The sequence below is a fragment of the Octodon degus genome, unplaced genomic scaffold (assembly GCF_000260255.1).
Source record: "Octodon degus isolate 3935 unplaced genomic scaffold, OctDeg1.0 scaffold00126, whole genome shotgun sequence".
NCBI classification, from domain to species: Eukaryota; Metazoa; Chordata; class Mammalia; order Rodentia; family Octodontidae; genus Octodon; species Octodon degus.
In genome coordinates, this window is record NW_004524702.1 from 3,409,016 (window position 1) to 3,422,832 (window position 13,817).

The 13,817-nt window shown below is 57.1% G+C and overlaps 1 protein-coding gene across 1 annotated transcript; it reads left to right on the forward strand.

Annotated features, from left to right (window-relative positions):
* The first annotated feature begins 5,993 nt into the window (after positions 1-5,993).
* On the forward strand, positions 5,994-10,257 carry Clec3b (C-type lectin domain family 3 member B). Its single transcript, XM_004640669.2, has 3 exons — positions 5,994-6,216; positions 9,163-9,261; positions 9,796-10,257. Exons 1-3 carry the CDS (start codon positions 6,111-6,113, stop codon positions 10,194-10,196), a joined length of 606 nt encoding a protein of 201 aa, XP_004640726.1. The 5' UTR covers positions 5,994-6,110; the 3' UTR covers positions 10,197-10,257.
* The last annotated feature ends 3,560 nt before the right edge of the window (positions 10,258-13,817 follow it).

Genomic DNA, 13,817 nt, shown 5'->3' on the forward strand with positions numbered 1-13,817 from the left:
CAGTGGGGCTGGGTAGGGAGCAGGGGTGGGTGGAGCCCTCGCTCAGGGTTTGGGCCACTTGGTCCTCAGCCAGGCTTCTGGTCACTCCCGCTTGAAAACTGCCTTGGGTTTTGTAACCGCTCCCCAGGGTTTCCTGTGACTTCATTTTCTCAGCATTGTAGCCGCTGCCATCTGATTACTCAGCTTGCTTGCACCCTGGGGAGGGCAGGACGGGCCAGACCCCTAGCCTCTGCTCTGCTCCTCCCGGGTAGAGTGGGCTTTGCTTTAGTGTAGGGAAAACTCGACGCAGATCTTGCAGCCTTGGAGGCCCTGGCTCATGCTGGGGAGGACCAGAGGAAGGTGTTCGGGATTCACCACCTGGGGAGAGCTGCCCTGTGGAGGGTGTGGTGGCTGCCCAGTCACCTGCACAGTCTGGGTCTGATCTTCCTTTTCCAGTGAGTGTCCCCAACAGGGCACAGGCCTGTCCCCACTCTGCACACAAGGAGGCTGGGGCAGTGGCCACACTAAGGGAGGCATAGCTCAAGCCAGAGCGTAGAGCCTATGGACCTGGACAGCCAGTCAAGGGACAGCTGCAGACAAAACACGTGTTTCCTCAGTACCAGCTCATGGCTCTTCATGGGGCCAAGAGAGCACTGAAGGCAGACTGGGCAGCGCTTCCCAGCATAGCCGGGCTGTCTCTGGTGGCCTTTAGGTACACATGTCAGGGAGGAGTGTGGAAGCCACCCAAGGAGTGCAACGTTACGTAAGTGGCAGGGCGAGGTTGCAGTTTCTGTGTTCCCCGGGCTTTGCACAGCTGTAAATTTAAGCCTGCAAAACCTGAGGCCTTGAGGAGCCTGTGGTTGCCTGCACTTCGCTCTCTGTTGGTGGTGGTCTCGCTGGGTCCACCCTGTGGAGCACCAATCTAGGTCCCAGCAGACCTGGGCCGAGGGTGTAGAGAGCCTTAGGGACGTGCATGCCCCTGGACCTAGGAGTTCTGCCTCTGGAAACATGAGCAGCCCAGCCCACGAGGGGAGCAGGAGCGCAAATCCACACGTGGTCATCCTCTGTCTTCACCCCAAATGCTGGTCCCTGGCAGGAACAGTGTTGGAAAGTGGCATTCTGTGTGATGACATCCCCTCCCTGCACCTCCATGCATTGAGCATGTGCAGCCCAGGGCCCCAGGGGACTCAGTGTCTCTGCTGGCAGCACCACGGAGACACACAGAGGCACTGCTCTGGCCACCAGGCATTTGCTTCTGGACTGCCCATGCTGTGATTGATCCAGGGTGGAGGGGGCCTCTGGATAGGGTCAGGCCTGTTGTCCTCTCTTACCCGCCCCAGCCCCTCCCTCTGTGCCCCAAGGCCACCCCCAGGGACCCTTCAGCACACTTGCCTCCGACCCTACCACTCAGCATCATGGGCTCCACCGTGGTCCAGGCAGCAGAGCCCCAGTGGGGCCAGCAGTTGGCAATGCCCTGTCACAGGTGTGGCGACCAGCAGCGAGGACCCGGGCCTCTTTCTGCAGTGTTGTGCCCCTCCTCCACCCCCAGCAAGGGGACTGCTGTGAGTGGTCTGCCAGGCCCAGCTCTAGTGCTGCTGGCTTTTATTAGCTGCCCTGGAGGGGTGGCCGACCCAGGCACAGTTCTCCAGTTCTGGGGGAGAAGCCAGAGGGCCCTCCTGCAGGGAGCCTGGCCCGCAGCCAGAGAGGGGCAGCCTGGAGCTGGCCTGAAGTTTGCAGTGAACTGGAAGGTGCAGTCCTAGTCCTTCACCAAAGTCAAGGGGTGGCCATCAGGAAACGAAGGGACAATGAGATGAAGAGCAGACCTTCAGCTGTCCTGTCTGCAAGCATTTAGCAGCCTCTGGAAACAAAGATAATGTGGCCTAAAGTTGGGAGAGGAGCATCTGAAGTAGTGCTGTCAGCAGCCACCTTTCCTGGGAGCTCTTCAGGTTGGGAGAAAGCTGAGGACCTGGCTGGCAATGGGGAGCAACAGGACTTCAGTAGGGCGTGCAGGTTCCTGCGGTCATCTGGAGGCGGAGGAGCCCGGCACACCACTCGGCAGCGGGAAGTCTCCTTCAGGGCCACTGTCTGCTTCTTGCCCGGCTGCACAGGCGCTGAAGTGTAGAGCTGGCTGGAACACAGCTATGGGGTCGCTTGGAAGCTGTGGCCCCAGTGATGCCGTCCAGGAGAGGAGGCAGCCGGGGGTGGAGACAGGCTGTTGCACTCCCTGGGCCAGGGGCAGTGTGGCTGCTCCTGAAGACCTCCTGAGAGCCCCAGCTTTGTGTCCCCCCACAGCTCCACTCTGCATCTGCAAGAATCTGTATTTAGCAGGACAGAGGCCATCACTCCATTTTCGAGTCCGAGTCTTGAGTCATTTCCCAAGGGACACAGTGTCAGGTGTCTTAGAATTCCCCTAGCAGACATGTTCTGCTGTAGCCAGTTACCACTGCTGACTTTTTTTTTTTTTTTAAATGTGTTTATTATTACAGGGTCTCACTATGCAGTTCAGGCTTGTAGTGAGCCTCCTGTCTCAGCCTCCCCAGTGCTGGGATTATAGGCACATCCAAGGTTCCAGTGCCGGCATGGTATGTGGTACTGGGGATCAAACTCAGGTCCTTGTACTTGCCAGGCAGGTGCTTAGACCACTGAGCTATCTCTCTAGCCCTACTGCTGGCCTTTAAAGACAAAATGCCTAGGAATGTCAGCCCCCCAAGCAAAGCCCTCACTGGTATCTTGCTGTCCCCAAGGCCTACCTAATGCAGGATCTTTCTGTGGAGACCAACAGAGCTCGACCAAGGACCTTTCTGAGCGAAGGTCCCTGGGGTCACGTTTCCAGGTCTCTTGGGCTTGGTTTTGACATGGAGACTGCTGGCCCAGTGTTCTTGGAGCTGTGCAGCAGGGGTGTGGCCAGGCCTGATTCTGCTGACCCAGGGCCAGCAGCGTGAGAGGAAACATCTGTGTGAGAGCAGTGGGGCTGATGGCAGAGGGCCGGGGCTGCTTTGTGTAACTCCAGCAACAGTTGGGGAACAGAAAAGGAAAAACAAAGCACTTGAGCGCTGAAATGCGCCTTCTGGGAAGCCCGCTCCTCAGATCTGGTGCCTCCCTGCCTGTCACCAAGGTTGTCCTTTGTGCAGGGAGGTCAGTGTGACAGGCCTGCTCCCTGAGGGTGATGGTAGTGGACAGACATTTCCTCTCCTGCCCAAACCCCCCACGTGCAGCCTGGGGCCTGTGGGTCTTATGGATGGGACCAGAGGGCGAGGAGGGTGACATCCACAGGGCTCCCCAGGGCTGCTCCGCCCCTCTTTTTTTTTATTTGGATTGAATGGGCCCTTGTGCTTGCCAGGCAAGCGCTTATTCTACTGAGCCATCTCCCTGGCCCACATTTTTTCTTGAGAAAAATGGAGCCTAGGCTACCTTTGAACTCTGGTCCTCAACATCCTGAGTGCTGGGTTGACAGGCATGTGCCCTGTGCCCTCTGTCACAGGATTTGAGCCTCACTGAAACAATAAAAACATCATGGCATGCCTAAACAAGACTACAAAAAGATACATCCCAAATGCTTGCACTGAATGAAATAGCACTTCGAGCACTTGTGGCTTGTGCAGTGTCTGCAGTGGGTCTTTTCGGAACCCCTCTGAGGGTGTGACAGCTGCTTAGTCTGGTGACACAGCTGTCCTCTCCCCGGCCTGTTGTTGTGTCTCTGGGCCAAATGGACTCTTCCTGCGACTCAAGCCGGGCAAGACGCTTGCCCTGTCCGGTCTGTAAGTCACTAACAGCGCGGGGTGCCCTGCACACACATGTACCAGCCACAGTCTGCAGGTGAGATGACCAAGGACGCGCCCGCCACTTACTGCAGACCCAAGGCCGCCTTCCTTCCTGTGGGTTCTGAGTTGGTCTGCTGGCTCCAGTAGAGAAGAGCCACTGCACAAGGTGTGCCCCACACATAGGTGGCTGCCCATGGCAGATGGGGTCCCTGTACCCCCACTCCACAGCCAAAGGCTTCTTCCTAGTACCCCCACCTCAGTGTCTGGGGGTGAGTCTCTGCAGGCCTTGAAGTCCCCTCAAGGCAGAATCCACCTTCTGGGTTAAACGTTAGCCCATGGCCTAGAAGCCCAGGCCCAAACGCAATGGGAAAAGGAGCAGGTGTCCTTGCTTTCACACAGTAAGGCCCACATATTACTAGGGCCCTCCTGTGACCCTTGGCTGCTCCCAGCCCTCTCACCACATCATTGACTGCAGGTTCGACACCCCTTGGGCTTCGGGTGCCATGACGACCCCCCAAGGGCCATAACAGCTGCAACACTGCACTGCAGCTCCTAACATAGGGCCCAGGTAAGCTGCTCACGGGCAGGAGCCAGACCTGACCCTCAGTCCCACCCCAGGGCCGTTGCACCAGGCCCTGGAGCCATGGGCTCTCCCTGGCCGCTCCTTCCCATGCAGTGGACCTCGACTTCTCCTTCCGGCTCCTCTCTGGTCTTGCTGCTGCTCCGGGACCCCAGCCAGTGTCACTGTTTCCCGCTTTCTGTCTCCCCACCTCTCCAAGGGCCCAAGATCTAGCATGTCCTCTTCACCAGGTGACAAGCCTTGCTTCTGTGTCCCTGCCCACTGCTCTGTTCCACAGGAAGCTCTCTAGGCTGCTTCTGTCCCACCCTGGCTTGGCCACCCTGCCTGCCCTGGGAGGCCCCTGCAGATGGTGGGCAGCTACTGCCTCAGGCCCCGGGATCTGGGTGCCTGGCTGAAGGCTTGGGGCACCAGCAGGCCCAGCAACTCCAGGTGCTCAGTTCCTTTAGGGAAAGGTATTTGGAGGCAGGATGTGGGCCTCCCTGGGACAGCTAGGATGGGACCTTGGGGTCTCCCAGGGCTCAAGCGCCTCCTCTTGCTCTCCATGCATGGGGCCTCCCACCCCTGAACAGGACCCTATTCAGAGCCATCTGCTGTGGGATCAGCACCCTGCCATCCCCACTGCCAGGACTGTCCTCTCCCTCGGGGACAGTGTTCCATGGGGATACTTCCCCCATGCTGGGCTTTGGCTGCACAGAGGAGCAGGCACAGGGACACTCTCTCTGTACCTCTCTGGCAGCAGCCTGCAGCCCCTGCCTTTTCTCACAATGCCCTCCCTGCCCTCACCCTGGGTGGCTTCAGGACAGGAGCATTAGGCTGGGTGGGGTATAGAAGCCCCCACTTCAGTAATCTGGGAACACCCTGCAGCAACCTCCACCGCCTGATGGCTGCATGCTTGGGCTCTCCAGGCCTGTTTCCTTTACTGTAACTAGGGGTGTGAGGATGAGGTCATGGTGGGCAATGACAGTAGCCCTGCAGCCACACTGCAGCTCTGGGAGCCCCTGTTCCACAGCCAGCTCTTAGAAGGCAGGGCTTGCAGGCGTGGTGTCGCATACCTGTAACCCAGAGTTTGGGAGGCTGAGGTGGGAGGATTGCCCCAAGTTCAAGGCCAGCCTGGGCTACAGGGTGAGACCCTGTCTCAAAAGATTAAAAAAAACCCAGGCTATTGGCCTGATAGCTCAGCAGACTAAAGCACCTGCTTAGGCAGAGTGCAGCGGCCTGAGTTAAATCTCTGTCGTGCTGTACTGGCCCGCCCCAGGGCACGCTGAGAGGGCAGTTGAGACTGGGCGTGGTGGTGTGCGCCTGTAATCCCAGCGTTTTGGGAGGCTGAAAACAGGAGAGTCACTGAGTCTGATTTATGTAGTGAGACCCTGTAGATCCAGAAGCCCCTCTTCTAAATACATTAGAAAAAAAAAAAAAAAAAAAAACAAGGGACTGGGCAGATGGCTCAGTTAGAATAAGCGTTTCCCTGGCAAACTCAAGGTCAGAGTTCAATCCCCAGTTCTGCCAAAATACAATAAAAAAAGAAAAAACAAAACAAAGATACAGGCCCCCAAATCAGCACATGGGCAGCACAGCTCAGTGGCTGCAGGGCCTTCCCCTCTGCAGGCTGTATTTTTTTAATTTTTCTTTTTTTTTTTTTTGGCACGCCCCAATGCTTGTCATGGGAGGGTTTCCTGGACAGAGGTTCTGGTGGCCTCAGCCTTAAGAGGCGCAGGCCAGGCGGCGTCCCCATTGCTTCCCTTCAGGCCGGCGGTAGCAGCAGCAGCGGGGACAGCAGCAGCTGCGACAGCATGGCGCTTTGGGGACCCCAGCTGCTCCTCTGCGCCCTCCTTCTCACCCGCATTGCTGCGGAGGCGCCAACCTCCAAGCCCAAGAAGGCTCCTACTGCCCGGAAGGGTAAGGAGGGCTCCGGCCCCTCCCCTGGGCTCCTAAGGCTCCTTCCCTCCCCTCCTCTAGGATCTTAAAAGCAGCTCTCTGGGGTGACACTGCGGGACCCTCTGGCCAGGCACCTGGACTGGGGCCCCCCTCAGCGTTAGAGCACCCGCTGACGCACATAGCGCCTGGGTCCAACCCCAGCCCGGCAAACCAACAAACCAGGTCCCTGGACCGCCCCCTCCTGGTGTCCGGCCGAAGCCTCACCTTTGGCCGCAGGCCTGTGTGGACGCCCCCGCCCCCCAAGGGGCACCGCGGGCAGTGCTTGGTGAACCCCTGAGCTTCCGGTGCATCCCCGTAAATGGGGGAGGGTGATGGCCACACCCACTGGATGGGCCGAGGAGCGGGTACCTAGCCCAGGACAACGGGTGGCGCAGAGTGGGGAGAGACAGAGCTCCGGCCCGCGTTGTCCTGGCTCAGTGATCCACTCCTGGGTGCGGTGACCTTGGTTTTCCAGCAGTGAGGTCACCCCGCTGTATGGACACAACATTGGTGGCGCCATGGCAACAGCCCCAGCTGTCCCCAGAGGGAGATGGGAAAGAGGGGGTGTGGCCCCAAGGCCAAAGCAGTAGGCTGCTAGCAGGAACTTAGGGTTTTTTGGCTTGAATCAAGGTCTTGAGGTGAAGCCTTGAACTGGCCAAGATCTTCCCGTCTCAGCCTCCAGAGCCATGGGATTACGAGTGTGCACCACCATGCCCAGCTAGAAAGGGCAGATCCAGGCACTGACAAAATCCCAGACCTGGTGGGAACGTGGCTGAGACCTGCCTGATGTGTGCGAGGACTGGCCCATCCCCAGCACTGCAGGAAAGAGAAGACAGTCATGTCCAAGGTTGTGTTTACAATGTGAACAAAGAAAATTTCAACATAGTGGTGGATTTTCTGTCGACATTTGCTTGGAAAAAGAGATTTGTGTAAAATATCTTTAGTATACATATACAGTTTTCTGGAAGTTGGTGACAGTGATGATGTCTGGGAAGATAAACAGAGAGAGGCTCAGGAGGCTGAGGCAGGAGGATCTCTGGGAGTTCACAGCCAGCCTGGACTACATAGCAAGATCCTGTTTCCAAAAACTAAAAAAAAAATGAGTGAGGAACAGGAGTCCCACCCATGGCTGCGTCCCTGAGCCCTCATCAGAGCAGACACTGAGGCATGTTCTTGGGAAAGGCTCAGTTTCAAGGCCAGGGTTAAGGGAGGCCTAGGGTGACCTTGCCTCAGGGAAAGGCGTGGGACCTGCACTTGGGCTCCTTGTCCTCTCTGCTGCGGGCCCTTATGCAGTGCCCAACTCACAGGCTTTCACATGGCACACTGGGCTGATGCATCAGGATGAGAACAGAGGCGCCGTGAACCCCAGAGCAGAGGCTGGGGTGGGGTACCACACAGCCTGGCCCCCACCTTCTCTCTTCCTGTGTTTCTCCCACTGGACAAGTTCTGTTCCATGCCTGCCTGTGGTCCCCTGCAGAACACCCAGGGGTGCATGAGGCCCTGCCCCTGCTCCTGCCCCTGCCCCTGAGGGACACGGGCTTCATGGAGATTCCAGAAGGGCTGGGGTCCCCTCTGCAGCCTCTCAGCCCCAGCCCCCAGCTGGCTACCCTAGATCCTCTGCCTCAGTTTCCTTGCTGTGACCCCCCCCCCCGTGTGTGTGGGAGGGAGGAGCCCAGGGCCCCACTCTCAAGGGTGTGAATGGCCAGGGGCACCTGCCTTCCAAGCATCGGGGAGGCTGAGGCAGAAGGATCACCAAGCTTGAGCCCAGCCTCTATCTCAAAAATAAAAAGGGCTGAGGGATGAGGAGTGAAGGCACCCAGTTCAGTCCTCAGTGGAGCAAAAATACAAAGTCAGGTCAAGCCCTGCCTCGACCGCTAACAGGGATGGGTGGGGTAGGTGTTTCCACCCAGGTTTTCTTTCTTTTTTTTTTTTAAATTTCAGGGAAGGGTCTACAGGGTGTTCATGGTCCCACTACTAGATCGGAGTCGTAGTGATCTGACCGTTTACAGCCTCCCAAGAGGCGGGATTAGAGGGGCAAGCCACCACGCCCAGTCTCAGTTGCCCTCTCAGTGTTCCCCCGGGCTGGGGCTGGCAGGGCAAGCCTGGGGATTGAACCCCCAGCCTCTGAGTCTGCTTGCAGGCATCTTAATCCGCTGAGTTATTTGGCCAGCCCTGTTTTCTGAACAGTCTGTGGGTAACTGGGATATGCCTGAGGATCAGTCGCCCTGGGCCTCTGTACTGTAGGTCATGAGTCTCCATTCTTTCTCTTTCCCTCTTCATCTCTGCTCCCTTCAGCCCTTGTCTCTGCCTTTTCTTTTTTTGGACCATGACAGAGCCCAGTCTCCCCCTTCCCCCCACCCTCCCAACTCCCCCATTCCTGCCAATTTTAGGTTTTATTCTGAGAACAGAGTCTCACGGCCATCCAGATAGCTCAGCAGACTAAAATGCCTGTTTCCGCTTCCCCCGACCCAGACAGCGAAAGAGACTGGGCGTGGTGGTGCCTTTAATCCCTGCACTTGGGAGGCTGAAAATGAGGATCACTACGAGTCGGATCTGTGTAGTGAGACCCTGTACTAAAAACAAAAACAAAAATAAATACATAAATAAATAAATCCTGAGAACAGAGCCTCCCTAAGCAGCTACATCACCAGCTTGGGCTCATGCTTCCTGCCTCAACCTCCCCCAGGGCTGGGCTTCAAGGTGTGATGTTAAAGCCACTCAGAGAGACTGACCAGAGCCCAGTTCGGCCAAACCCTGGGAGGCCGCGGTCCACTCCTGCAGCCCCTGACCAGGGGGAAGGGCCCGGAGCCCGGGCAGCGCACTCCTGGGGGTAGCAGCGCTAATGAGGGCGGCAGGGTCCTTGCTCGGTCCTGATCCTGCTGGCCCTGCCTTGTCACGACTGTGCCATCTCTTCCCACCGTGCCCCAGACCTCGTGAGCCCCAAGATGTTCGAGGAGCTCAAGAGTCGCCTGGACAGCCTGGCGCAGGAGGTGGCCGTGCTGAAGGAGCAGCAGGCGCTGCAGACGGGTGAGTGCGCGCCCGGGATGTGTGCGTGTGCGCGTGTGTGCACAGAGGTGCGGTGCTTGTGGGCAGGTTTGCGTGTGTGTGTGGTCTTTGTACGGTGTGTGGGTAGGCGCGTGTGGATGTGCACGCACGCCAGAGAGAGACAGAGAGTGTGTGTGGTTCCGGGGGGAGGAGTCCCCGGAAGTGGGAGCCCTGGTGGCGCAGTCAGTGCCCCAGTCACCCTGGCGTCCCGGCTGTCTCTGGGTCCCAGGCCCCGCCCTCGTCCCTTTTCACTGCTTGGTTCAGGCCGGTCTGGGACCCTTCGTCCCCGAGCTGTCTCCCGGCCCTTGTGTCGTTCCTTGTGCAATCTGGAGGCGCCCGCTGGGTCGCTGGGGGACAGCCGCGGTGCCGCCCTGGCCCTCGGCTACCCCGCCCCTGCCCAGCCGCACCTGCGCTGGGCACCCCGCGGCCCCTGCTGGGGACAGGAGCGGCGCTGCTGGGGCCCGGAACTGAAGGGCGCGACCTCGGCTGCCCGTGACCGGCCGTGTCCCCCCGCAGTGTGCCTCAAGGGCGCCAAGGTGCACCTCAAGTGCTTCCTGGCCGTGGCGCAGGCGCGCGCCTTCCACGCGGCGGGCGAGGACTGCATCGCGCGCGGGGGGACCCTGGCGGCGCCGCGCTCCGAGGCGGAGAACGAGGCGCTGCGCGAGTACGCGGCGAGCAGTCTGGGCGCGACGGCCGAGCTGTGGCTGGGGCTGCACGACCTGGGCTCCGAGGGCTCCTGGGTGGACGCGAGCGGCGCGCCCGCCGCCTTCCTGCACTGGGAGACGGATATCACGGCGCAGCCCGACGGCGGCGCTGCCGAGAACTGCGCGGCCATGGCCGGGGCATCGCACGGGCGCTGGTTCGACCGGCGCTGCCGGGACGCGCTGCCCTACGCGTGCCAGTTCGCCATCGTGTAGACCTGCACCCCTGGGTCCCTCGGATCCCTTTGCAAATAAAGTCGGTGCCACTCGATGGAGAGCCGCTGCGGTCTGCAGTCTGTCTGGGGCAGGCGCGATGGGCAGTGCAGCAGCCCGGGCCCAAGAACAGTCTGGGCACGAGGGCGGCGCGCTGGCTGTCGCTATGAGCAGAAAGAGGCAGGGGGAAGGACGGAACAGGGCACTCTGGCCTGCTGTCTATCTTTGTTGTTGTTTTCTAGACAGGGTTTCACTAAGCCATCCAGGCTGGCCTAGAACTCTCCGCCATCCTCCTGCCTCAGCCTCCCACGTGCTGGGCCTACTAGCGTGCTAGCACGCTGGCAACTTTTTATTTCCACATAATTTCAGACCTCCAGAAAAGCTGCAAGGACTTCTGCTTCCCCAGGCATTGTCATTTCATTTGCTTGCTTTGGCCTGTACTACGACAGTAAATGCAGACAGGATGTTTCCCAGAAAGGCAAACCTGTAAAAGCACAACCCACTCTCACAGCCAGGCCCAGCCCTGCTCCCCATTTCCTGGGCAGCATGGCCCAGCCCTGCTCTTGAGCCCAGTGTCTGGGTGCTTTGCTGAGCTGCGTCCAGCAGTGGGTGGAGGAGGAGGCGCAGGGAACAGGTGGCCCTGAGGAGATGTGCCTGGGGCAGACAAGACATCGCCCAAGCTCTCAGATCCCCATCCCTGCCACTCCAGCAAGTTGGGGTGCACATCGGAGTCTGCAGAGGGGTGCCCACTATGAAGCCCACCTTGCTGCAGAGATCTGAATGTGACTCAGTAGAATTCATTCCCTGTGGGGAGATGTCACTGTCATTTTACAGAAAGGGAGAGGAGCTCTGGGAAGCTGTGACCCCCATTGTGGCCGCAGGGCCCAGCTCACAGCTCAGGATTGCCTGCCTGGACCTCCCCGCTGAAGTAGAACATGACAGCGGGAGAGCAGAGACATCACCACCCTCTTGCGACAGTGCGGGGACCACAGCTGCGAGGAGGGCCTGTGACCCATTGAGGAGGGGAGCCAGCGGCCTCCCTGTCCACCCCAGCTCCCTGAGTCCAGCCCTGGACACCCTTGCCCACCTGGGTCTGCATGGCCTGAGCCACACTAGTTCCTACACTGGCGGTGAGTGCGGCCATGTCCAGCAGGTGGCAGTCTGGGCAAGCGAATCCAGACCCTCCAACGTACTGGTGGGTGGGTGGATGTGGGGGCCATTGTCATTTTCAAATTGGGCATGCCTGTCCTCCAATCTTGTAGGGGTTTTTTTTAGGAACCAGGGATTGAACTCAGGTCCTTGAGTTTGCCAGGGAAGCGCTTATTCCAATGAGCCATTTCCCTGGCCCTATTGTAGGGTTTTAAAAAGTTATTTTTGTTATTGTTTTAAGACAGGCTCTCACTATGTAGTTTACTGTGTAGCCCAGGTTGGCTTCCAAATCACAGCAACCCACTTGCCTCAGTCTCCAGAGTATTGGGTTCACAAGCATTTGGCCCCCAGCCTGGGCTCAAACTCTTGGGTTCAGGAGATCCTCTCACCTCGGCCTCCTGACGTTCTTGTCTTTAAGTTTTGTCATTTTTGTTCATCGTAGACTTTTTGGCATTGAGTTTGACTTAAAAATATTGTGTTTGGGGCTAGGGATGTGGCTCAGTGTTAGAACTTTTGCCTGGTATGCACAGGCCCTGGGTTCAATCTCCAACACACACACACACACAGAGTGTTGTTCACATATTACTTATCTTGTTTACTAAATTTTTTTGGTTTTATTTTGTGTGTTTGTAGTACTGGGAATCAAACTGAGGGGTACTATGCCACTGAGCTACATCCCCAGCCCTTTTTATTATTTTTTGAGACACATTCTTGCAAAGTTGCCCAGGGAGGGCCTGAGTTTGCAATCCACCTGCCTCAGCCTCCTAGAGTGCTGAGATCACAGCCGTGCACCCTGTGTGGGGCAGTGAGTCCTCAGGGGCTTCCTCCTGGCTCTGCCCCCTCTGCACGGCTCTTCTCTGGAGCAAAGCTGCAGGCGCAGCCCAGGGCACAGGCTGCATCGGCTTCTCCCACTGTGTCGTCTTCATGCCTCCTTGTACAGGAAAGGCTGGGGAATGCAGGCGCCCAGCGGGGGACCTGGAAATATTGGCATAGGAAATGGGCAAGCAAGACTGGGAACCTATCCTTTAGCAAATCAGTGATTTTGATGTTGACTCTTATTCTATGACTCAAGAACCATTTTTTTTTTTAGATTCTTTTATTAAAATATAACTTATTGGAGCTGGTGAGATGGCTCAGTGGTCTAAAGCACCTATTTGAACAAGCTTAGCAAAGCAAAGGGACCACGGTTCAATCCCCCAGCACCACATGCCAGCAAGCCCCGCCCCCTGGTGGGCTGAGCTGGCCACACACACACACACACACACACACACACAAATAAATAAATAAAAAATTTTTAAAAATATAATTTATTTGGTACAGGTCTGGCTACAGAGCTTGGACTCATAGTGATCTTCCTGTCTCAGCCTCCCCAGTGCTAGGATTACAGGTATGCACAGCACGCCTGAAAGTAGCATGGTATGTGGTACTGAGAATTGAACCTGGGTCCTTGCACTTGCCAGGCACGTGCTGAGACTGCTGAGCTGTCTCCACAGCCTGATTCATTATTTTATTTTATTTTATTTATTTGGTGTTTTGAGACAGGGTCTGGCTGGCCTTAAACTCATTTTGTAGCCCAAATTAGCCTTGAACAATCACAACAACCCCCTTGTCTCAGCATCCTGAATGCTGGGATTACTGCTGTGTGCTACCATGCCCAGCATGAGTACTTAAACTTCAGAGGGGCTGGGGAGATGGCTCGGTGGAATAAGCGCTTCCCTGGCAAGCACAAGGGCCTGAGTTTAATCCCTGGTTACACCAAAAAAAAAAAAAAAAAAAGAAAAAGAAAAAGAAATTTCAGGGCTGGCCAGATAGCTCAGCAGACTAAAACACCTGCTTAGGTACAGTACAGAAGGCTGGGGTTCAATCCCTGGCCTGGGGTTCAATCCCTGGCCTGCTTTGCCAGCCTCACCCCCGGGGCAATTGCGAGTGGGCGTGGTGGCACAGGCCTGTAATCCCAGCACTTGGGAGGCTCAAAACAGAATCACTATAAGTCCGACCTATGTAGTGAGACTGTGTAGACCCTGCACTAAAAAAAAAAAAAGAAAAGAAAAAAAAATTCATTTGATTCAGAAAATAATGTTTAGTTATATTTGTAAAAAATATGTCATAGACCTATAGTTTTTGGGTAAATTGTGTGCTAACATGTGTTGGTCAGCTTTTTGTCACTGTGGCAAATGCCTGAGACAATCACAGCTCTGCGGAGGAAAGGCTGATGCTGGCTCAGTTTCAGAGGCTTCGTTCCATGGTGGGGGCCACGTTGCCTTTGAGCCTGTGGTGGACATGCTGACATGTGTAGGGGTGCAGCAGGAACCCTGTTGTGGCCAGGAAGTTCAGGTGTCCCCTTCAAGGTCATGCCCCCAGCGAGCCAGCTGTGCCTCAAACCTGGAGTGTGGGGCATGGCTAGAAGGTCCTAGAAGTCACCAGAGTCCTATAGTTTTGCCCCCGTGGGGCACTCTGAGCTGTGTCCTCTTCTGT